Source organism: Pinus tabuliformis, chromosome 5_1, assembly GCF_031772625.1.
Source record: "Pinus tabuliformis cultivar Carrire ecotype Pingquan chromosome 5_1, CPIR1, whole genome shotgun sequence".
Classification (NCBI taxonomy): domain Eukaryota; kingdom Viridiplantae; phylum Streptophyta; class Pinopsida; order Pinales; family Pinaceae; genus Pinus; species Pinus tabuliformis.
This window is the reverse complement of record NC_142305.1, coordinates 235,238,595-235,265,032: the sequence shown is the minus strand read 5'-3', so window position 1 is coordinate 235,265,032 and position 26,438 is coordinate 235,238,595. Positions and strand designations below refer to the sequence as shown.

Genomic DNA, 26,438 nt, shown 5'->3' with positions numbered 1-26,438 from the left:
AGGCAAACCATTGATTGCTATAGTAACCAACTCCTTATCAGGTATATTTTCATCAATAGCATTTAGCTGGTCTCTTAGTTGAGATATTCTCACAAAATAGGATGCAACAATGTCATTCTCTATCATCTTGTTGTCACGAAGTTGATTCCTTAAATTCAAGGATTGGTTTGTAATGTTGATGGTGTAGAGATTGACCAGAGCATCATACATAGCTTTGGAATTTTCATGATCAGAAATGTATGGTATCAAATGATCTCTAACAGACTTGACAATGATGTTCCTTGCCAAAAGATCATTTTCCTCATACTTCTCCTTTTCTGCAGCACTAGCATTTTCTAACGTAGCTTCTTTCACAATATCCAATACTTTGTTTCTTCTAAGAAATACGTCCAATTTGGTTTTCCATGCCCTAAAATTTGTAGCCCCTATAAGCTTGTTCTCGATCCTGATGAAGGAATTCATGATGAGATTTGAAGATGCTTCTTAACTTGACCTTGAGACTGCTCTTGAATAATGCTCTCAATGCTCTAGATCTTTTATCTTGGCTCTGATACGATGTTGTTTTTCCAGGTCAAAATGGGCCTAGTAATTTTTTCAACAATGGTAACTACTTTTGATAATAATGTACTTCAATAGAGCACTCAATTTGATATTTAGAGCATAGTAATCATTTACTAGCTACACTTGAAAAATCACAATGATAAATAGTAGTAGAGCAAAAGAGAGCAGTAATATATAAACCAATAGTATTTTTACCCTGGGAAAACCCCTCTCCTGGGGGAAAAACCCAACAACCTTTCCTTAATAGAGAGAGAGTAATCCAATATCTAGTGTCTCACAAATAAACTAGTCAAAGGTCAACCCTTTGTCATTCCAACAAATCAGTTCAACACTTAAATATATAGCTGAGATAGACTAGTCAAACTTCTAGTCAAAACTTGGTCAAACCTCCTCAAATTTTGGTCAAAGTTGCAATCGAAGTTGTAGGTTCGAGCTATAATTTTGGTCAATAGGTCAGAGTTGGTCAACCCTTTGGAAAATCTCAGTCAAGGTTGGAGTTAATTCACTGGTCAAACCCGAAGTCAAAATGTTGGTCGACGTAGTCAAAACATGGTCAACGCACTTCCTTGAACAGTGAACAGGATGAAGTCACCGTAGCTCAAACTTTGGTCAACAAGGTCAAAGCTGTCAGAGAAGAGAAAGAGTCAACATTGGTTAACACAGTCAAGAGAGAGAAAGTCAACAAAGTGAAAATCTCGGTCAAACTTCTGCCTTTGACTCCTTCACACGTGTGAAAGGATCTGAGGTAGTTGCAGATCGAATTCTTCTTCTTGGAGATCGAATTGCTTTGCCTTTTTGTCTTCCACTTGTCTTCTGTTTATGTGTCTGTCAAATGGTGCCACATGGTCATGGGGCCGACTTGAACTTCTTGGAGCCGACTTGGACCAGGGAAGATCATATATTTTAGAAATTGTTTTGCTAGAAAAACACTGTTTGACGATGCCATATCTCAACAAATCAAAGTTCACCACTAGGATTATTATTCAAATGTTATTCATGAGTAATGCGTGCAATAATGATATCTAGATGCTATCTAATAGATCTTTAATAAATTAGGGCATAATAGAAAACCATAAATTCAATATATTCCATATATTAGACATAAAGAAAATATTTATCCAATAAAATGCTCACTTACAAGATAACATGCATGATAATCCATCCATTGATCCAAGACAATTGCCCCTCGAGGTTGGGACATGCAAGAGTTCCTTCAATGATGTATAGGAGCAATATGGTGCTCAGGAATTGGGTGATGGCCATAAGGGGTGAGGTAGAGCTCATGTTAGGCTTTTGCCACGTGTGTATGGGTGCCAAATACTAGAGATCCAATGGTTAGTTAAGATGAAGAATGCAGTGTTAAATTTTGGTAGCATCGAACAATTGTTTTAGTCTCGATTTGTGTCTAAGAGGCCAAGGAACACAAGATCTCCAATACCTAGAAAAGGTTTTAGGAGAAAACACCTAGAGACCACTCAATTAAGTTAATTGATCAATAATTAAAAAACTCCTAAGTCTAACTTAGGAGAATTGATTAATTAGAGGGAATTAATTGAGGAGATCAACTTATGCTCTAGATACTTCCAAAAAGTGACTTAATCTTAGCCACTGATCACGATTAGATCTCGACCGTTGATGCTCCAACGAGAGATTAAGTCTAAGATAATCTTAGATAATTTGGATTAAGTCTAAGATAATCTTAGCCATTGATCACGATTAGATCTTGGCCGTTGATGCTCCAGCGAGAGATTATAAGAGCAAGTCGATGGGATGGAGAAAGACACAAGAGGGAGAGCAAGTTTCCTAGTGCGCAATATTTAGCGTGGGAAGAATTCGAGCCAGAGAGTAGCTGGGGTTGTAGTAGAGAGAATTTCCATCCAGAGAAATTCTCTAATGGTTTTCTAGTTTCCAGCATTAGGGAAAGGAGACCAAATTACCCAACAGAGAGGCCAAGTTTTGTAGTGCGAGTGACACAGAGGCTAGATAATGAAACACTCATCACAACAAACATATAATTTTATTAAATTAATTATCTCCAAACTTGGTTTTACAAATGAATTACATGGCTATTTATTCTGGAGGAGGAAAATTCTCGAATTCCCAAAGAGAGTACTCCTCCCTAGATATTTGGAGGAAGTTGAGAGAAATCCTCTCAATTCTAGAAATCTATTCTAACTACTTATTCTTTTCAAATTCTAAAAGTCTTCATAAAATCTAGAATATTTCTAAGATTCTCCAAATTAAATAAATAAATACAAAATAGGAGATGCTCCTGCATCAACGAGTTGCCTAGAGAGGTTCGATTTAGTTGCTAGTGCTCAGATCTAGCACCGAGAGGCCTAGCGAATTGTTTCTAGAAGCAGAGACTGGTGAGACGACTCACTTGGAGGAGTTTCCATGGTAGATCGATGTTATCCAGAGGCAGCGGTGCATACTCCCAGTCTGGCAGTGCAAATTGTCAAGAAAGTGTGAGTTGCCTAGGGAGGGCTAGATTGAGTTGGATTGAGGGGAAAATAATTTTCCAAGTTGCGATATAATTTTTGGAGTTGAGCTAGGGAGACCAACAGTGGTAATTCTCTATTTTGCTGCATAATAAAATAAACTCCCTTCGGCTGCACCAGTTTTCCCTTTGGGGTTTTGTCGGGGATGATTTAGTCCAAAATTGTTGTGTTAGAATTTTATTGTGTGTGTGTGTATTTATCTCTCAGTTTCTATTATTTTCAACAACATGTTTTATTTTGGTGAAGATTGCAATTGTGAGTTTATCGATATTTGTTGTAATAACAAATAAACTGTAATCAGTAGGAGATAAATTTCCAGTTAATTGCAATAGTGGATTTTCAAATGGTATTAGAGCGGTAAAAATCAAATCCAAGGCTATAGGCGAAAGGAAGTAGATCGTGGGGATTCAAAGGGAGATCTGAAGCACACCAACTTCCAGGTTTGTGCAGAGCAACCCGGGGTCCGAATTACAGAAAGGCAGGGAATTCAATTTCCATGGAAAATTGCGAATTACTTCAGACCTGTAACAACAATCAATGCGATTGTCAGGGAAAGACTTTGGAAAGCAGAGTAGATAATTCGTAACGCAAATTTGATGCCTCTGATTTATAAATGAGATTGGAGAATGAATTTTCTCAGATAACTTGTCTCTCTAGCTCAACTTCACAGGGTATTTGGTATATAGATAGTGGAGCGTCAACTCATATGACAAGAGTTAGAGAATACTTCTCCAGCTATAAGGAGGAGCAAATGGACTTCTAGATTTAGATGGGTAATAAAAGTAAATGCACTCTAGTTGGAGTAGGCACCATCGAGATTTAGAGGGAGTCTGGGGCAACTACTAGTGTTACAGATGTACTACATGTGCCAGCGCTTGGTATGAACCTAATTTCAGTGTCAGAGCTACAAGATAAGGGATATGATGTCTATTTTGTAAGGTGTTTATCAGACATCAGAACTGGAAGAAGGTGAGGCAAATTGGAGTCCGTAGCAACAAATTGTACAAGTTGCAACTCGACTCTCCAAAGGCACTAGTTAGCAGTAACAACAGTGATAGCAATAGCAGTGGGAGAGACCTGAATGAGCTATGGCATAGGAGAATGGGACATTTGCACCATGGAGCACTTAAGATGCTCAAGGAGATAGTAACAAGTGTTTCAGAATTGAGCACAGAACACGATGATGTGTGCAAAAGGATGTGGACTTGGGAAATATGCTAAGACAACATTCCCAAGATGTGACAATAGATCTGATGGTGAGTTACAACTTATACAATCCAGATGTTTGTGGCCCTATGTCCACTAGATCTCTCAGAGGGTTTGAGTACTTCGTCACTTTCATTGATGACTATTCCAGGAAGACCTAAATCTATTTCTTGAAGACCTAGATCTATTTTTTCGTTACTTTCAAGAGTTTAAGGCTCTAGTAGAGAATGTGACGGAAAAGATCAAGGTACCTCACTCAGATAACAAAGGAGAGTACAATGACAATGACTTCACGAACTTTTGTGCGAGGGAAGGCATCAAGAGGGAATGGACAACTCCCTACAATCCTCAACATATGGAGTAGCGGAGCGAAAGAACGGGTCTATAGTTGGGGCGACAAGAGCCATGTTGTATGACCAGGACATGCCCAAGTTTTTATGTGTGGAGGCATGTAACACGACAATGTATATACAAAACAGGGTTCCTCATAGGGCGTTGGGGAAGATAACACTTGAAGAAGTCTTCTCAGGGAAGAAGCCAAAAGTTAGTCAGTTAATAATCTTTGGCAGCATATCCTACTGCCATATACCTGATGAAAAATGTACTAAATTGGATTAGAATGCATAGAAAGGGTTCTTTGTTGGGTGTAGTGAAACTTCTAATAATGCATACAAGATCTATATTCCTAGCTGTAGGAAGATCATTGTGAGACGTGACGTAAAGTTCATGGAGGACAGGGCCTTCAAGAAATCTTGTGAGATGCCAACACGTGATTAGGGTAAGCCAATAGAAGATCCATTGGTCCAGCAACAGGGGCAACCACAAGGGCGGCTGCAGGGACAACGACAACAATAATGTTGAAGTTTCTAATTTTACTTAGTTTAGAAACCCTTCATGCACTTTTTCTGATTTATTCCTACCTACTTGTTATTTTTGTTTAACAAGTTATTTACGAAGTAAACACTGAAAATAAACACCAGTGCATGCCCAACATATTACAGATCAGCAACTAAAAGAAACAAGAACAAACACACCACATGACACCATTATTTTTGGACCAATGTCCCCGGAAGAACCCAATGCGGGAAAATTGGTGCAACTATCTGAGGTTTTTCTGATTAAGCAATATCAGAGTACAATCTGGGTGCCGAAACTGGCCTACCCAACAGAGAATTTCCTTAGCAGCTATACCTCACAGTTTGAGAGAAATCTCCTAGCTGAAACCTCGGAAAATCCTTAAGGCAACTCCTCAACACAAAACTGCTCTGCAACCCCACCGTCTGCCCAATCTGGACTGTGTCAGCTTCTCTTTGTCTCACGCTGGCCCTGCATCAGCCCCAAGAGGCCTTGTGTCAGCTTTCTGGGCCTCTACGTCAAACATGCTGGCCTCTTTGGTGCTCTGCGCAACACTTGGCTGCCTCTGTGTGGCCCTGCATGAGCCCTTGTTGCCTCTGCGTCACTCTCCTTGGCTACTGCGCTGCTTTCCCAGCGCAATCTCTGCCTTCTCTGTTCCTCTGTACTCAATGCCCCTCAGCTGCTCTCCCGATCACTGATTCTATCTCTCTTAGCAAACCCTGCTCTAGAGAATAGAATGACTGATCATCTGGTGTATTCTCCAAGTGACCCTCAAACCTCCTCTTATACTTTTCCTGTTGACATATCAACGGCCGACATTAAGTCCCTAATCAACGACTAAGGTTAGATCTGGCTTGATCCATGTCTTTTGGACCATTCTAACACAAATTCATATTAATACACATTAATATCAACTCCATTAAAAATATTAATTATTTTAATATCTCCTGATATATTTAGAATCTTCCCAAACCCTTTCTGGGTATTGGATATCTCATGTGCCCCAACCTCTCCACCAAATTTCGTGGCTAGAGCACATCCGATGCTACCCCAAATGAACACTCCCTCTTAGTGAGGACTGTGCTCTAACAATACTCCTCATTGAGTATTACTTTGATCATCCGGCATCGGTACCTGTGCTGATGCTAGGTCTTCCTGCCCAACATCCTCTGCACTGCTGCCCATGGTTCTGCCACTGCCACTGTTGCATCTGTATGACAACTCCCTCTGCATCTGTGCTGCTGTTGGTCCTTTCTCCCAACATTGCATCGGCACTGTACCTCCTCTCATCATGTTGCATCGTGCTGCCCACTGCTGCACTGCAACTCAGTTACTAAGAAGTAAGTAACTGATCTCCCAACTCTGACCTCCCTGTTGGGTTAGAGACCCTCCTGATGTTGAAGCTCCCTTTGTCGCTAACAAGTGCTCCCTCTCTGACCTCTGCACTGCTGCAATAACTCCCTGCATCTCGCACCATTGCACACCTCTTTGTGCCATCCTGCATTGTTGCAATCCTGTGCCTCTCGCACTGCTGCAACCTGCTAGCCTCGCGCTGTCTTGAGACTCCTACACTGTAGCTCTTTTTGCCTCTCCATCCGCATCCATCTCTACCCGACTCAGCCTGTCCTGCTACTCCTCTTCGGGGCTCCTGTAGCAAGGTCTAATCCAAGAGGCTGGGTACCTCAAGGATCTTGCCCCTCATCGCCTGTAGTCTGCCTGACTATAGCTTGATGTCTCCCCACTTCCGTTCAAGTGGTGCGTGTGCACTCATGGCACAATAATCGTCTGTCAAAACTTCCTTCTCTGCCCGCGGTAGCGCTGCCTTAGTCTCGGAAGACTCCCCTTACTCTTCTTCCTTGGGCACTGGGTCGCATAATGACCCATCTCCCCACAGTGGAAGCACTTGATCTTGGAGAGATCTTTCTTCTTTTGCTTTCCCTCGGATGCTAGGGCCACATCCTCCTCCTCTTGCTGAACTTTGATCCCTTTGCTGCTGCTACCTGTTTTTGACTGTCGTCTGATCTCTTCCTGGCGAAGAGCTACCCACATCTCGTCCCAAGGTAGGAGAGTCCCTCTGCCCAAGATGCTCTGGACAAACACTTCCTACTCTTCTGAGACAGCATTCAGGGATGTCCTCACCATAAGCTCCTGATCCAGTGTCACTCCTATAGTAGTCAACAGATCTCGGATCTCATTCAATCCTCCGAGGAAGGAGTCAATCGATTGACCCTTCTTCATCAACAGATCTCGGATCTCATTCAATCCTCCGAGGAAGGAGTCAATCGATTGACCCTTCTTCATCTGATACAACATCATCTGGTTCTCGAGCAGCACTCTTCTCTGCATAGAAGTATGTTGGTACAGGTTCTTGAGAGCCTCCCACATCTCAATTGCTGTTTCCTTCTCGGTTATATGTGGTACCACATGATCCTTGACCCCGTCAAGGATAATGCACTTGGTCCTCGCCATCGCCTCCTCGTACTTGTCATTATCATTGGGGTTGACTGGGATATCTATAAGCTTCAAGGCGAAGTTCTTGACACGATTCCTGTCAAGAACTGATAAGATTCTGGCCTTCCAGACTACGAAGTTCGATGCTCCGTCTAGTCTATCCTGGTCTCTTGCCCTGTGTAGTGCCATGATGCTTCTCTACTTCCCTCTTGGAAGTTCTCTGTTCGACTTCTCTGAGTGTCTACTTCCCATCTGAAAGTTCTCTTCTAGACTCCCTCTGAGTCCTGATTTCCCTCCTAGAAATCCTTCTACCACTTGTTGCCCCCTACTTTGATCGTCTTGTGCAACTGCACTGTTGATCCGGGTTCCTCGGCTAGAAACCCTCGGTAACAACTTCTCTGGTCCTGCTTTGTCAGGTACTGTTCTGACTACAGTACCTCACCAACTCCACTGCAATATTCCTACAGCCTTCTAGACCCAGCAATTGCCTCTATGTGAACTGCGTTAGCCCCTCTTTGCTTCACATTGCCTCTGCGTCAACCTAGATGGGTCTGCGTCAGCCCTGGGATGCCCTGCGTCAGCCCTCTGGCGCTCTGCGTCAGCAACGCTGACCTCTCTGAGGCTTTGCGCAGTTCGCGACTTCTTATACGAGGCTCTGGCTGGCTTTGCGTCACACTTCCTTGGCTTCTGCGCTGCTAGAAACAACTTCTGTCACCTCGGAAGTTTTCTGCTGCTATTGCTTTGCTTGGCTAATGTCTTTTAGTCCTCCTGTGATTTACAATCATGCTCCGATACCATGTTGAAGTTTTTAATTTTACTTAGTTTAGAAACCCTTCATGCACTTTTTCTGATTTATTCCTACCTACTTGTTATTTTTCTTTAACAAGTTATTTACAAAGTAAATACTGAAAATAAACACCAATGCATGCTCAACATATTACAGATCAACAACTAAAAGAAACAAGAACAAACACACCATATGACACCATTATTTTTTGACCATTGTCCTCAGAAAAACCCAATGTGGGAAAACCGATGCAGCTATCCGAGGGTTTTCTTATTAAGCAATATCAAAGTACAATTTGGGTGCCGAAACTGGCTTAGCCAACAGAGAATTTCCTTAGCAGCTGTCCCTCACAGTTTGAGAGAAATCTCCTAGCTGAAACCCCGGAAAATCCTTCCGGCAGCTCCTCAGCACAAAACTACTCTGCAACCCCAGCGTCTGTCCAATCTGGACTGTGTCAGCTCCTCTCTGTCTCACGCTGGCCTTGCGTCAACCTTTCTTGGCCTGCGTCAGCCCCGGGAGGCTCTGCATCAGCTTTCTGGGCCTTTGTGTCAGACACGCTGGCCTCTCTGGTGCTCTGCGCAACACTTGGCTGCCTCTGTGTGGCCTTCCATGAGCCGTTGCTGCCTCTGCGTCACTTTCCTTAGCTGCTGCGCTGCTCTCCCAGCACAATCTATACCTTCTCTGTTCCTCTGTACTCAATGCCCCTCAGCTGCTCTCCCGATCACTGATTCTATCTCTCTTAGCAAACCCCGCTCTAAAGAATAGAATGACTTATCATTTGGTGTGTTCTTCAAGTGACCCTCAAGCGTCCTCTTATACTTTTATTGTTGACATATCAACGGCCGAGATTAAGTCCCTAATCAACGGCTAAGGTTAGATCTGGCTTGATTCATGTCTTTTGGACCATTCTAACACAATGTCATATTAATCCATATTAATATTTTATTTTCCCTAAGTTTAGACTTAGGGACACCATTAAAAATATTAATTATTTTAATATCTCATGAACTGTTTAGAATCTGCCCAAACCCTTTCTGGGTATTAGAGATCTTATGTGTCCCAATCTCTCCACCGAATTTCGTGGCTAGAGCACATCCGATGCTACCCCAAATCAATAGATAGTCACAAGGATCTAGTACAATTACTAGTATGAGCACGACCTCAGGTGCAAGAGATCCTACGAGTTTGCAGCAAATGGAGCAGCAGAGGCAGGATGAGGTACTGGTCAATCCTCCCACCACTAGTGGTTGAACCAATAGGGAAGTTCGTTAGACGCTGAGCGATGCAGAGGAGTTCATAGGAGCTCCTAGGACGAACAAGAGAGAACACAGACAACCAAATAGTTACCAGGCATTGGTGGCACAAGTTGTTGAACCTTCTAACTATTAGGAGGCCGCACAACATTAGGTGTGGGTAGATGCCATGGTGGAGGAGTATAGCTCTATCATGACAAACAATGTTTGAAAGGTAGTGCCGAGACTCGTGGATAGGTTAGTTGTGGGCTCTCAGTGGATCTATGAGGAGAAGTACAAGGTTAGGTTTGTGGCAAAGGCGTATGTGCAAAAGGAAGGCATAGATTATGAGGAGACCTTCACCATAGTTGTCAAATATACTTCCACTCGGCCCGTTATATCTCTAGCAGCACATGTGGGATGGCAGATTCACCAGATAGATGTAAAGACAACTTTCTTGAACGAGGTGGTAGAGGAGGAAGATACATCGAACAGCAAGAGGGCTTCGAGACACATGAGAGGGGCACACATGTGTGCAGATTGAAGAGAGCTCTATACAGGCTCAAACAGGCCCCCAGGGCGTGGTATGACAACATAGACAACAACTTGCAGGAAATGGGATTTGTCAAGAGTGACGTAGATCCCAACCTTTACTATTTTATGGTAGAGGGTGAGCCACTCATCGTAGTGTTCTATGTGGATGACTAATTTTTGACTGGGTCATTAAGGCTCATAGAGGATTGCAAGAGGACCCTGGGAGTAGAGTTTGACATGAAGGATTTGGGACTGATGCAATACTTCCTTGGATTGTGTTGACCACTACCGGTCAACTACCCATGCAGTACACCCCCTTTTTTTTTGCAAAAAGGGATAGCACCTGATCGTCGTGTTCGTGCCATCCTGCAGTCATCAACAGCTTGATCATTTTTTGTAAACCCAGTCTGCATGTATGAATTGTAAATAATCTTAGCAGATATGAGTCGTGTATGTAAATTGCCTAGGTGGACCTAACTTTCTAATGGTAATCTATGTCCCGGAAGGTTTTTCGTCTCACCGATCCATGATCGGCAGAGTTTTCCTTCAGCCTGACCCCAAAGCCGGGATGGATTTTGTCATTCGAATTTTAGGAGAATCCTAGTGTGTTAATCTGCTAGATTATAGTTGTGTCGCAGAACTGGGTGGTTTATGAGGGTCTATGTTAAATGGGTTTTTCCCCTTAAGATGTAAAATTGTAAAAGTCATGATGTAAAGTGTCTTGAGGGTTGGAAAATGTTTTAATCCCCCTCATGAGTCCTAAGTCCTAGGTCCTAGGGAATTTTTTCCAAAGGCTAAGTTCGAGGATCCATTTAGAAAATGATTTAAAAATTAAAAAATAAATAAATAAATAACTGAAAAATAAAAAATAAAATAAAAATAAAAATAATAAAAAATAAAAAATAATAAAAAATTATAAAATAAAGCAAAAACCCTAAAAAATAAAATAATAATATTTTGAGTAAATACATGCAAAATTTCATTTTTTTTAATGAATTAATAATTTCGACGGATGAGATTAAGAGATGTCTTGATCCTCATCGACGGTCGAGATCATTTCGACATGGATCACTTGAAGTAGCCGTTGGGATCATTTCCTTTAAGTAGGGTGCTAGGGGTCATTTCAGATCATTGGATCTGTGAGTCTTGTACTGAAGAAGCTCTCTTGTATTCTGTTTCTGGTTAATAAAAGAAGACTTTGGGGTCCAAATCTAGCTGGTGTTACTCTCTGGAAGTGCTGTGAGCTGTCTTATTTTCTGCATATTTTACTTTTCAGCCATTAATAATAGCTTATTGTAGAGTATTGTGAGCACATGTATCTTGTTCACTTGCTAGGGTTTGAGTGGTGTTAGGGTTTTTGAAGTAATGGCAGGTATCTCCATTACTTTTTGAGATCTAGCAGCATTTTTGCCCTCTTTACTGATGGTTGTTTTGAGCTGTGCAGAAAACCCTTACTGAAGAAGATTGGTGGGTGTTTGGGAAAGTTTTCGGCCGGACCAACCAACTCTCGCAAGCATTTTTTGCTGAGCCCAGTTGGATTTGATCCTGGGTCTATCATTCAGTTTATTTTTCTAATTTGCATGAGAGATTTTATGAAGTTCTTCACAGTGAAATCTGAAGTTGTTTTCGATAATATTTATGCTCTTATTGCTAAATCTGGCTGTTAAGGGGCCAAAATATGTAAATTAATCAGACTGTTTTGGGGTTTCAACTTTTGCTCTATATGCAGTGTTCATTAGGGTTTAGGGTTTTTAGGTTAGTTTATGGAATATATTATTTTAGGCTTTCTTTTCTTTTTGCAGGTATAGGATTAGCTTTTCGGTAGCAAGGGTTTTGCAGAGGCTGCAAAGCATACATTAATCTTGGGCGAAATTTTTGGGGTGATCCATTCATATATCGGTGCATTGGCTGAGCAATTCCTGTCAAAAGAGGAAGGTTCTCTCTGCGTATGCACAAAGAATCATTCCCATCTGCCATCAAACGAAACTGCTGAATGCGTTAAGGGAAAAGCACGTGAGGGCATCGATTTATACTTTGACGTTTTGAAATCACGTAAACTATGGGCGTATCCCTCTTATTGTTCTGCCCTTAGAGATCAGCTGTCACACCGTCGACATAATTTCAAAGAAAAGGAAAGAAGGAGACAGCGTGGGTAAAATACGTGGACGGGTCAAGCGATTCATGAATTTTGGTAACAGATCTGATCGTTCCATTTACAAGTGCTCAGATTTCTCCATCGAAAGCAAAAACGTAAGTCTCTAAGTTGCTCCGCACACCGTCCGGTTGACCTGCTTTCATGACTGCTCATCAACATCGACTGAGGCAAGGTATGCGTTCATTTTTGCCTTATGCTTGAAAACTGGGCCATGATTTTAACCGAGACATTTGCGTTCATCATATCTGGCTCAGGCTCAGCTCATCGTATTCTTCTGACCCGATTTCTATATTCCCTTTGAATAGAAATGTGTATGAGTAGGAGAGCTGTAACGTGCAGCGTAACTCTTTTGACGGCTTGAGCCTTTCGGTTGTGATGCACATTCGAATAGTTTCGTTTTAAGTTTCTTAGAATTAGGGTTTTAGTTATAAATTCGATTTCCTTAAGTTTTAGCTGCATTATTAAACAATTGCACTTTGAGGATTTCTTTTACGAACTCAAATTGTATAATTTTTCTAGTTTAGTTTTATTAACCTTTTTTAGTTTTAGTTTTAGTTTTAAATTTGTGGCAAATCTTAGTTTACCTTTAGAATAGATTTGGAATTTCGTTAAAAAAAAATAAAAAAAATAAATAAATAAATAATTGTTTTTTGCCATATCCGGTTATTTTCAGGAAATTATCATTTATCGATGCGGAATGAACGTTTTGATCATCTTGAAGATTAGCTGCATATGGTATCTGGTTAATGATTCATGATTTTGCGTGGTTGTTAAAAGGCATCCATCTCTTCAAATTTTTTTAAATTACTGGATATCGTTATTGAGCTCTGGTCATTATAAGAACTCTGTGTGTTTATCGAATATCCTGCATCTGTTCTAGTCATTTGATGATAAATGATTGCTACACATGGTTTACATTTTTGAAATATTTACTAAGTGATCATTTAAAATTTAATCTCTTAAGGCATTGGTCTTTTAACTTTTAAATCCATGTAGTGTTTATCATATCATGTCTCGTGTCTCCTAGGCCAACTGTTTGGCAGTTGGTCTTCATCATCTCATAGGGTCTACCCCCCTTAGCCGCGGGAGACAGGCTTAAACGGAGGTACCGGGGATCAGAGTGACAGCCCCCGATCTGAGCGTTGTCGTGTCAATCTGCGCGACAACAGATTGGAAGTATGGAAAAAGAACGAAGAGATCTTCATTGACCATGGGAGATACACTACAAATATTCCGAGGAGATTCATAATGCAGGGCTACAGGCCTATGTCTATGTCTATGATTACGAACTAGAGGAAGATCGATGCATGAAAGGATGAGGATGTTGACCCAATCTTGTATAGACAACTCATTGCTTCCCTCATTTATAGACATACGAACTAGAGGAAGATCGATGCATGAAAGGATGAGGATGTTGACCCAATCTTGTATAGACAACTCATTGGTTCCCTCATGTATCTCGTCAATAGTAGATTGGATATTTGCTTTGTGGTCAACACTCTCAGTCAGTTTATGGTGGGACCTAAGAGAGTGCATTGGACAACAACGAGGCATATACTGAGGTATTTGCGCGGCATAGTCGAGTATGGGTTGAGGTATACTCGAGGTGATGGTGTTAGGTTATGTGGTTATACAAATGCAAATTGGGTAGGCAATTCAGTGGAATCAGAAGATCATATCTGGGTGTTGCTTCAACGTTGGATTAGGGGTTGTATCTTGGTGCAACAGGAAGCAAAAGTCTGTGGCGCTGAGCTCTGCAGAAGCAAAGTACATGGCCACATGCGAAGCAATTTGGCTTCGGAAGTTGCTAGTGAGTCTATTTAGTTAGAAGATGGAGGCAACCAATATCTATTGTGATAATCAGAGTTGCATCAAGATTTATGAGAATCGAATGTTCCATGGTAAGTCGAAGCACATAGACATATGATACCATTTCATCAGAGATTGTGTGTGGTGTGGAGTAGTCCAACTACAACATGTTCTTGCAGAGCAGTAGGTGGCAAATATACTCATGAAAGCTCTAGGGAGAGCTAAGTTCGTCTATTTCAAAGAACAAATTGGTATGGTGGAGAACACCTTCCTCAGTAAGAGGGAGTGTTAGATTTTGGTAGCATCAGATAGGTGTTCTAGTCTTGATTTGTGTCTAAGAGGGTAAGGAACACAAGATCTCAGAGACCAAGAAAAGTTTTCGGGAGAAAACACCTAGAGACCACTCAATTGAGTTAATTGATCAATAATAAAAAAATGAAAATTGATTAATTAAAGGGAATTAATTGAGGAGATCGACTTATGCTCTAGAGACTTTCAAAAGTGACTTGGATCAAGTGTAAGATAATCTTAGCCATTGATCACGATTTAATCTTGGTCATTGATGCTCCTGCGAGAGATTATAAAAGCAAGTCGATGGGATGGAGAATGACATAAGAGGGAGAGCAAATTTCCTAGTGCACAGTATTCAATGAAGGAAGAATTCAAGCTTAGAGAGTAGCAAGGGTTGCAACAAGGAGAATTACCAGAGAAATTCTCTAGTGGTTTTCTAGTTTCCAGCGTCAGGGAAGGAAGGCAGAATGATCCAACAAAGAGGCCGAGTTCTGTAGTGCGAGTTCCCCAGTTGTTAGACCGAGTTGCCGAGAGAGGTTTCATTCAATTGCTAGTGCCTGGATCTAGCATCGGGAGGCCTAGTGAATTGTTTCTTGAAGCAGAGACAGGCATGACAACTCATCTAGAGGGGTTTCTAGGGAAGATCGTTTTTATCTAGAGGCAGCAGTGCGTACTCCTAGTTTGGTAGTGCAAATTGCTAAGGAAGTGCAAGTTGCCTAGGGAGGGCTAGATTGAGTTGGATTGAGGGAAAAATAATTTTCCCAATGAGATAAGTTTTTTGGAGCCGAGCCAGGGAGGCCAACAATTGTAATTCTCTATTTTACTGCATAATAAAATAAACCCTCATCTACTACACCGGTTTTCCCTTCAAGGTTTTTTCAGGGACAATTTAGTCCAAAATGGTTGTGTCAAAATTTTATTTTGTGTGTGTGTTTGTCTCTCGGTATCTATTATTTTGAGAAACATGTTTTATTTTGGTGAAGATTGCAATTATGAGTTTATCAATATTTCCGTAATAACAAATAAACTGCAAGCAGTAGGAGATAAATTTCTAGTTAATTGCAATCGTGGATTTTTCACATGGAGGTGGAATATAGGGCTGGTAATGTAAATGGAAACTGGTAAGTATGGAATAGGGATAGGTGGAACACACTATCTCAGTCAGGTCTTCCCAATTAGTGCCCCTCCTATACCCTCTAGGCCATTAAGCTGGACTAGGATCAAAGATTAACCCTCTATTTAAGGTGAGGGAACAAGATCACAGCCAAAATCCCCCCTCCTTCTTGGTCACCCCATAATCCATGTTAAACGCCTAAATACAAACAAGCATAAGCACCTGATTGTAAAATGAATAAAGTACCTTTCGATCGGAAGCCTACCTTTGTTCATGTGCTCTTGCGAGATGAGTGAGAAGACATATGGATGATGCATGTGGCAGAGATATGAATGGCACATTGTCTTTGGCTAGTGGTGGTTGTAAGGGCTGTTGGATGGCTGGTTGGAAGATATTATGGGAGAAAAATTTTCGCCTATGGGGTCACTCACTTTTGTTGGGTAACATTTGGGTTCAACTGGGACATGAGATCACCATAGAGCGCATGATCCATAAGCTTGAATAGGGAGTTCATGAGAACTCAACACTCCTTGGGATCGCAGACCTGTAATATGCACATTGCACCAAACTTTTCGGGACCATGTGCATTAGACGTAATCGCCCAAGCTTTATATAAGAGTATAGATCCATTCAGAAAATGAAATTTTTTCTAAATGCAATCTAATCTACATGAAACATGATATGAATGTTGTTAGCATGCTCACACAAGATGCAATACACCTACACTACCATGCATAATATGTGAATGTCAAGTCATGCTAGGATAGTACTCCTTCCAGAGTTGACCGTTCATAGGCAATGGAAGGGTTTCTTCCTCTAGAGTCTCAAGACAATAGGCATTAGTACTCATGATGTCAAGTATTTTGTAAGGGTCAATCCACAAGTTATCAAACTTTTTATGCATACTTGATTTTTCCCTTCTTTTGTTTCTTAAGAAGAGCATCATTCCATGCTCAAAGATCTGGGTTCTAGCTTGCTTGTCAATTGTGTTCTTAATGCTTTCTTGATTTCTACCAAGTCAATCGATAACCTTGCGATAGGATACATATTGTGAAAATTCCTTGATTGCAATAAAATGTAAACTTTTCTTCTAACTGTTGCAGTTTATTTGTCTTATGTTATTTAATTAACGACAAATAACGAATAGCTCACTACTGCAATCTCCACAATTAAAATAAATGTTGCGGAAAATAAATCAGGGACTGAGAAAATAATGTACACACTATAAAATAGACACCAATATTTTTGGGCCAATAGTCTTCGGAAAAACCCTAAAGGGAAACCGATGTAGCAGATGAGAGTTTATTTTATTATTATGCAGCAACAATTTGAGTATAATATCTGGATGCCCAACTAGCACTTCCTCTGACAAATAATCTTGCCAAAATAATTAGGAGAAAAATTCTCCCATCTGCAAAATAACTCGACCTCCCACTGGCTTGCTCACATTGCCTTCTGGTTGCTCACACAGTTGGTTTGCGCTAGTCGTACGACCCTTGAATCAACCTCAGACTGGGTCGTCTAGCCTCCTTCTGCCTTTGGAAAAATTCACTATGCCTTCTGGATAATCTTTCCAGCATCTCACAACTGAAAGAAACTCTTCCCAGTAACTCGCTTAGCTGGACTGGCTAAGTCATTGCTTGGATGAATTTCTTTGCAAAAGATTTCAGCCTCCCTTTTCTTGCCTTTTTGGCACTAGAAAACGCATGGGAACTCCTCCAGAATTCTCTTTGTTGATCCCTATCTCTGATGCTCTCCCTCTGGCTCGAACTCTTCCGTTGCTGAATCTCTGTGCACTAGGTAGCTTGATCTGCTTTGCTTTTGCTCGAACAACTGTGTTTGTCTCCATCCCATTTACTTTCTCTTATAATCTCTCGCTGGAGCATCAACATACATGATTAGATCCTCATAAATGGCTAAGATCATCTTAGACTCGATCCGTGTGAGTCTCTAGAGCATTCTCGGTCAACCTTAATTTATTCCCATTAATTAATCAATTTCCTAAATTAGGCTTAGGCATTTTTTTAACTATTGATCAATTGATTTAAATAAGGCATTTCACAAGCTTATCTCGCAAAACCTTTTCTTGGTTTTGGAGATCTTGCATTCCTTACCCTCTTAAACACAAATGGAGACTAGAACACATGTCCGATGCTACCGAAATCTATCACTCCCTCTTACCGAGGATGGTGTTCTCTCATAAACATCTCCCCTCTATAGTTGGACCTTGCTATTGGTGTCCGACATTTGCAACATCTTATTAATGTCCAACAAGCTACTACATATACTCTTATTCATTTGCTAACCCTGTAGCTGAACCACTCTGCATTTGCACTGCTGCTGACACTGCACTGTGCCTCCCTGCACTGTTGCCAACACTGTTTGCGCTGCATATTATCTCATGTTGTTGTTGTTGTTGCAACTACTGCAACTTAGTGCTGATCTACTGTCCCTGTAACTGGCATTTGCAACTTGTCCTTTGAATCTCTTTCTGCAACTAGTGCTACTTTGTCTATTGAGTATTTGACTGCGCTTTGCTCACATCTCGATCCTCCTGCTACTGAATACTGTGGGCATTTGTAACCAAGGTAATGATCCATGAGGAAACACTTGTCAGATGCTATGCCTCCTCAGACCCTGCCCATTTCTACAACTCTGAAGCCTCACGCTCCTCCTCCATCTGGAGATATAGCTGCTATCAATGCAAACTCCTCCAACCTAGAGGTCAACTCATTTATCTTTGCCAAAGCCGCTCTCTGCTGCTTTCCCTACTTGTCCTTCTTCCTTTTCGAACACTCGATGACGTAGTGGCCAAACTCACCACATTTGAAGCATATGCCCTTCTACAGGTCCTTTTTCTTCTTCTCACCTCCCTTTGAGCTTTGTCCTTGAGTGGGATGGTTCTTTGCTTTACCTTTACTCGCAATGGCTACATTTTCCTCTTCCTCTTTCTCAACCCTCGATCCTATGCTGTTGTTTTTGATATTACCTTCGACTACACTGAGGCTTAGATCCTCTTGCGTGAAGTCACTCCAAAGGCGTTCCCAGTGCGGTAGCTGATATCGTCCATTGATCCCCTGAACAAAGGTCCTCCGTTCTTTGGAAAATCCATTTATAGCGACCCACACAAGTTCTTTGTCATCAAGCTTCTGACCTAAAGCTGTTAGCTCATCAAAGACATTTTTAATTCTGGTGAGATACAAAGTAACACCTTCACCCTTTAGCATCTTTGTGGTCCTCAACTTCTCTTTGAGAATCATTTTACGATTCTCTGATGGATCTTGGTATAACTTCACAATGACATCCCACATGTCCTTTGTTCTTGCCTTTTCTGCAATATGCGGGGCGATATGATCTTAGACTCCATCCAAGACCACACTCTTCATCTTGGCCATCTCTTTCTTGAAATTTGCCAACAATTGTGCATTTGTTGGGTTTGCCATGACATTTGTCATGAACTCTTTTAGACCATGCTCATCTAATAGAAACTGCATCCTGGCCTTCCAGACACCAAAAGTTGAGGCTCCGTCAAGTCTATCTTGATCTTTGAGACCTGCTGTGGCCATCTATGTGAAAACTCAAAAAAGGGAAATAAATTGAAATCTCCTTTCTTTCCTACGGACCTGCTTTTGCTATTCACACTTCCTCAGGAAATGTGCAGATCTGCTACTGCTTGCCTTCGGATGTCCTCTTCCGGTACTCACATTGCTTGCTACCTCAACTGGGCAACTTTCTCTACCTTTCGGAAGTCGTTTGGAACTTGTGACACATATTGTTGCTTCTGAAGCTCGCACTAGTTGATTGGCAAAATTGCTACAACCCACTGCAACTGGAAATCTAAGATTTCCTCCTAAAAACTAGATTTGGAAACCTTTTGAGAAATTCTTGAAATTCCTCTTCAATATGCTTTTCTCTTCTTGTGCCTTGACAAATTTGGAGCTGAAACCCTCACTACAAAATTTTTGCACCAGATATGCTCAACGAATTAACTGATCTGCTCACTAGAACGTTCTATTCGGCAAATCCACTCCCTGCTGGAATTTTTCTTTGGACAAATCTAACTTTTCTCACTCTCTGCCTTTGGAAATCGATTTTTTCCCAGTAATTCGCACCGCTTGGCTGGCCTGCGCAAATTTGGAGAAATAATGCTCAGATCTCTCTCTGAAACTGCACAATTCTACGTCTCTCGCTTCTGAGCCTGAGATTTGATATTCAATGCTCTGATACCATGTGAAAATTCCTTGATTGCAATAAACTGGAAACTATTCTTCTAACTGATGCAATTTCTTTGCCTTTTGTTATTTAATTAACGACAAATAACGAATAGCTCACTACTGTAATCTTCAAAATTAAAATAAATGTTGTGGAAAAATAATTTTGAACTGAGAAAATAATGCACACACAATAAAATAGACACCAATATTTTTGGACTAATAATCTCGGGAAAAATGCCAAAGGGAAAACTGGTGCAGCATATGAGGGTTTATTTTATTATTATGCAACAACAATCTGAGTACAATATTTGGATGCCCAATTGGCGATTCCTCTGGCAAATAATATGGCCGAAATAATTAGGAGAAAAATTCTCCCTCTGCAAAATAACTCAGCCACCATTTGGCATGCTTGCACTACCTTTTGGTTTCTCACACTGCTGGCCTGTGCAAGTCACACGACCCCTGAATCAACTACAGACTTGGTCGTCTAGCCCCCTTTTGACTTTGGAAAAATTTGCTTTGCCTTCCATATAATCTTTTAAACCTCCGACAACTAAAACAAACTCTTCCCAACAACTCACTCAACTGGATTTGCTAACTCGCATTGCTTGGACGTCTTTCTCTGCAAAAGATTTCAGCCTCCCTTTTCTTACCTTTGCGACACTGGAAAATTGTTGGGGAACTCCTCCAGAATAATCTCTGCTGCTCTCTCTCCCCCATGCTCTCCCTCTGGTTCAAACTCTTCCCTCATTGAATCTTTGTGAACTGGGTAGCTCGACTTGCCTTGCTCTTCCTCGCAACTGTGTCTATCTCCATCCCATCGACTTGCTTTTATAAAATGACCATGATTAGATCCTTATCAACGACTAAGATCATCTTAGACTTGATTTGTGTGAGTCTCCAGAGCATTCTCGATCATCCTTAATTAATTTCCATTAATTAATCAATTTTCCTAAGTTAGACTTAGGCATGTTTTAATTATTGATCAATTAATTTAATTAAGGCGCTTTGCAATCTTATCTCGCGAAACTTTTTCCGGTTTTGGATATCTAGTGTTCCTTAGCTTCTTAGACATAAATCGAGACTAGAACACCTGTTCGATGCTACCAAAATCTAACACATCCATCTCAATGATTTGGTTGATCCTTGATTGAATGGCATCTTGTTGATATCGGAAGGCTTTGAAGCATTATAGAGTAGGCAACACCAATTGGATGGGTAACTTTGTCTCCGACCCATATACTGACTGAAAGGGCCTATACCCTGTGGATGCTTTCACAGTTGCGCGGTCAACCCATAAGGCATACTTGATCATGCTATCCCAACTTTGTTTGTTTTCACACACAGAGTTTTCTTGATTATCTTCATGAGGTTCTTGTTACTCGATTCAGTTTGGTCGTTTCCTTGGGGGTAATAATTAGACGAGTGAGCCAATATTATTCCATAGTTACAACACAGAGGCAAAGGCCATAGAGTTGAAAGCCTTGGCGTTATCAGTTACAATTTTTGGCAAGAACACCAAAACTTGTCATTATTTGTTCTTCTAGGAAGTCCGTAACAACTTGGTGGGTGTCTTTCTTGGTGGGAATAACCTCCACCCATTTAGTCAAGTAGTTAGTGGCAGTAAGGATCCATTTGTGACCATTGCAAGAATTTTCCTTGAATTGTCCCAAGAAATTGAGGGCCCATTCTTTGAAATGGGGCATCAATGACAATGCTCTTTAGCGACAAGGTTGGGAATTGTTGTTTTCTTGTGAACAATTGATATTGTTGGTAAGTTTTAACAAAATTCAAGGTGTCAGCAAAGATGGTAGGCCAGTATTAACTTGCTAGGAAGATTTTGTGGGCAGTAGTCCTTGCAGCGTAATTTGCACCACAACATGGAATTGCTTGACAAGTTTCTCGGCTTCGTCTTTGTTCATACAATGAAGAATAACTCCATCCGGGCTCATCCATCCCAGGGCATATTGGGTCAAGCAATATTTAGCGACTTTCAATTTGAGGGCTCTTGTTTTATGCTACACTAAACTAGGAGTGGCAGACAAATTCCTAAGGTAATTTATGTTATCATATCAGAGTACCATTCATCTTCTTCCAATTATACGGCAGTTGTCCAAAATTGCTCCTCCTTGCCCATATGGATGGCCTTATTATTTCCTTCAGTCAATATTTTTGCTAGGCCTTGACCCCTAATGATCTTTTTGGGTTGAATTTCTAAGTTGTACTCTTGGATTTTCGAGACCCATTTGTCTCCTGATCCCAGGAAATTACTTTGTGATAGCACATCTTTGACGGCAGGGTAGGAGACAGGCATCGATTCTGTTATATCCTACATAGGCCCAAAAATATTTCAATGACTTGACTATAGCATATGCTTGTTTTTCGGTGAGGACGTATCTCATCTCAGCATCCAGCAAGGGCTTACTCATAAATGCAATTGGCCTTTCATTTCCCTTGTCTTGTTGCATCAATATTCCTGCGATTGTGTCCTCATGCAAATGAGTAAATGATGAAATGTTTAGAGTGATCAGGACTAACTAAGAAGGTGGCCGAGGCTATTCTATCCTTAATTTCTTTAAAAGGCTTGTCCTTTGTTTTATCCCAAACATATGGAGTATCCTTCTTTAGCAAATCATTCATTGGTTTGACAATCTCAGCGAAATTCGGGATAAACCTTCTTACAAAGTTAATCTTACCAAAGAATGATTGTAAGGACTTCTTATCATTTGGGGGAGGAATCTGCTTAATAGCCCCTCTATTCTTTCTATGTCAATGCTAATTCCATCTTTTGAGACAATGTGGCCAAGTAACTTTCTTTGATTCACTCCAAATTAGGAATTCTTAGGATTTAGCGATATATTGTACTGCCTGCATTTTTTAAATACTTTCCTAAGGTTCTTTCAGGGGTCATGTCTTTCTTTAGATGCGACGGTTAATTCATCCTGGTATATCTCCATGATTTTTCCTGTGAGATCCCTAAAGGCAAAGTCCATAGCCCTTTGGAAGGTAGACTCAGCTTTTAACAACCCAACTGTCATTCTTACATCATTATAAGTCCCCCAAGGGGTGGTGAAGGAAGTTTTCATTTGATCTTCCTCCTTCACAACCACTTGATTATACCCAGAAAATCCGTCAAGGAAAGACATCATTTTGGATCCGGTTATTCATTGCAATAGGTTTTCCATGTTATGCAAGCAGTAATTGTCCTTGAGTCTCACTTGGTTAAAATCCCTAAAGTCTATACAGATCCTAATTTTCCCAGTCATATTTTGCGTAACCACCGGATTGGAAATCCATGAAGATTGTCTAACAGGGGTAATTATACCAGTATCTACTATCTTTTGGAGCTCCTCCTTGGCCAAAGGGGCCAGCTTGGAATTCATTCTCCGCAACCTTCGTTTCTTGACTCCTCCTTGAAGGGGAATAGTATGTTGGATGATACGACCAAGCAAAAACATCTTTAAATTCTCTCAACAAGCTTTTGAGTTCACCCCTCTTCTTTGGACAATCCCTTTCCTATTTTATCCATTTGAGGGGAAGAATTAGAACCTAGGTTGATTTGTATGATGTCAGACAACTCTTGGGTTTCTCCTTTGATTTTGCTCCTATCGTCTCTATCGATTTGCCTTTCCCTGGCTGGCTGATGCTTGGTGTTTTGTTCTTTAGTAGGGAGTGTGTCCATAATCTCTTTTGGACTTTGGTAGTGTGGGGTCTCAGGTGCTACTTTTCTCCTCAAGTGCATTGCCATTTCAACTATGTGCCTCCCTCCTTCGAATAGCTCTTTGAATGGCCTTGATCGTAGGGTAGTTAGAGATGGCATCTATTAGATGTATATTTAGAGCAATTTTGTCTTCTCCTAGACTCTTGGCCCCTGGATGGCCTTCTGTTATGCATGCTTTATTTAGGTTCAAGATTGTATCATTGTTTGCCAGATTACATTTGATGCCATTGGGTTCACAACCTCACGATCCCCCTCGATCAATCCTAGGTTTGTCCCTGCTGCATACGATTGAGACAAACCACCACATTTGAAAATCTGAGAGGATGTTAGGTGTGCCATTTCTAGGAGAGCATGGTTGAAGAACAGTTTGCCATCAAATATCCCATATATTATGAGATTTAAGGGACATTACACTGCTTGTTCTCTGACTTGAGAGGTTCTGTTGCAATTTTCTTTCGCTATCCTAATCAGATGTACCTTGGTCTGTCCATGAATACATTACACTGCTTGTTTTCTGACTTGAAAGGTTCTGTTGCGATTTTCTTTCGCTATCCTAATCAGATGTGCCTCGGCCTGTCCACAAATGAGGGGATCACCCACATGTGAAGACTTTGAGAGACCTCTCCAGGCATTGTATGACTAGACCCATCATCGTTTTTTCTTCAGCCTATTTTTAAGGTTGGAGTCACTAAGTGCCAAGCGGGCTATTCAGTCATTGAGTTTGATGATGTCAGATCTATCATCTGAGAGATAATGCATCTCCTCTCGCCTGGCTGGCAGCCACATCACTTCTATACGAGGTCACACAGCCACACTTGTTTCGTAAAGAGAGATACCCTCTAAGCCTCTTCTTCCCCTTTGTATCTGCTTCTATTTCCAGCACTGAATACAGTTGCTTCAGAGATAATGCATCTCCTCTTGCCTGGCTGGCAGCCACCTCACTTCTATATGAGGTCACACAGCCACACTTGTTTCGAAAAGAGGGATACCCTCTAAGCCTCTTCTTCCCCTTTGTATCTGCTTCTATTTCCAGCACTGAATACAGTTGCTTCTCTTTTAGGGGGTTTTCATTACAGTTCAGCTTTTATCAAGCTCTTTTCTTTCTCATGTTGTCATTTATATTTTTTAGTCCCATATTTGATGTGGACTCTTTGTATTTTTTAGTCTCATTTTCCAATTCCGGGTCATTTGTGGGCATAAACGAAATGCTTTTATTTATCTTTATTGTTAAAATGTCTAATGTGAGGAGATGTTTATTGTGTCAGACTTTTATCGGTCAGGAGTGTTTTAGACACTCCCATATTCAGTATGGACTGTTTGTATTTTCTAGTCACATTGATCTATTCCGGGTCATTTGTGGGCATAAATGAAATGCTTTTATTTATCTCTATCTTCAAAATATCTAACATTGGGAGATGTTTATGCTCAAAATGTAAAAGAGCCCAACTGTGAGTGAATCTTCTGATTTTCTCGGTTCGTTTGAGTATATTTAGCGTGTTTCACCATGGACATGATACTAGCATTGCTGTTAATTTGCAGATACTAACATGTACTGACAATTGGAGCAGTGTAGTTTGTGGTTCTTAATATCAACGATAACTTGATGAATTGCTAAATAGATATCTTATTCTTTTGCAGAGAGTTCAAGTAGTAAATCTTCACCTTTGGCTTGGACACAGCGTCTAAAAATTGCTGTGGATATTGCTCGTGGCTTGAATTATCTACATTATGATAGATGCTTACCACATGGTAATTTGAAAGCAACAAATATCCTCCTAGATGGTCCTGATCTTAGTGGAAGGCTTGCTGATTATAGCCTTCATCTATTGATGACGTCAGCTGGGACAGCAGAACAGATATTAAATGCTGGTGCTCTTGGATATCGAGCACCAGAGTTGGCAGCTGCAAAGAAGCCAAAACCATCATTTAAGGCTGACGTTTATGCTTTTGGTGTGATTTTGATGGAGATTTTAACTGGAAAAAGTGCAGGTGATATTGTATCTGGAAATACAGGGGCAGTTGATCTTACTGACTGGGTAAGACTATTAGCCACTGAAGGGCGGGCAGTAGAGTGTTTTGATTCTGGCCTCCTATCTGCTGATGGTGAACGGGAACCTCCCAAAGGAATGGATGATATGCTTGCCATTACTCTAAAATGCATTCAACCTGCATCAGAAAGGCCCAGTATCAGAAGTGTATTTGAAGATCTTACAGCAATAGTAGTTTGAAGCCTCATACCTTGGGAGATTTTTGTTGCACTGAGCCAATGTATATGTATTGTTGAAATTACGAGAGTGAATCTACTTTCAGTGACTTGCAAGAATGGATTCTTAGGAAAGTCAAAGATGCAAGTGTTCATGGTACCCATTTTGAAGCTTAATTTGCCCCATTTTTTAGACTGTATTTTCAATCAAATATAATTCTCCATTCTTTGTTCTCCACAATATGCGTCTCATTGAGGGTATAAAATATGTTTTGCCTTGTAATGCCATTTCCAGATTTCTATTTTCATAGCTTATAGGAGGACATCATGTGTCAATATTTCATTTCATTTACTTCTTCATTTTGATAACATCTCTGCTAATTTGGATTGTGTTATGTAGCCAGCATGGGCATTTTTTATACATGCAGGGCATTAGGATACAGTTTTACAGTCTTAGTTGGAAGCAAGTCTACATAGGTAGTTGAAGATATTTCAGCCTCACCTATAGTAACAATTGGCTAGTGGGTACATTCGTTATCCATTGTTAAACAAGCATCCTTTTAGCGTCTAATGATATTTCTGATTTGTAAGATTTGGACCCTCGATAATATGGGCATCTGCTTATAGAATTATATACGAAGACAAGCACTAAGTTATGCTTGTTTTATTTAAAACACGGACATAAACTTTCCCATGCATTGAACATTTTTTCACTCTACTGTATTTTTCTATTTTTGCTTCTTTATGTAGTTGCCCTTGCATTGTGTTGTTCAGGCATGCATATCCTGTATGCATCCAGGGTTT

The 26,438-nt window shown here is 40.8% G+C and overlaps 1 protein-coding gene across 1 annotated transcript in view; it reads left to right on the top strand.

The window, feature by feature from the left end:
- LOC149164273 (LRR receptor-like serine/threonine-protein kinase GHR1) overlaps positions 1-25,875 on the top strand; it is a 55,468-nt gene extending 29,593 nt beyond the window's left edge. Inside the window, exon 3 of the mRNA XM_089432012.1 lies at positions 25,070-25,875. Coding sequence (XP_089288138.1) covers positions 25,070-25,659 — 590 coding nt within the window. The 3' untranslated portion in view covers positions 25,660-25,875. The remainder of the gene's footprint in view (positions 1-25,069) is intronic.
- The last annotated feature ends 563 nt before the right edge of the window (positions 25,876-26,438 follow it).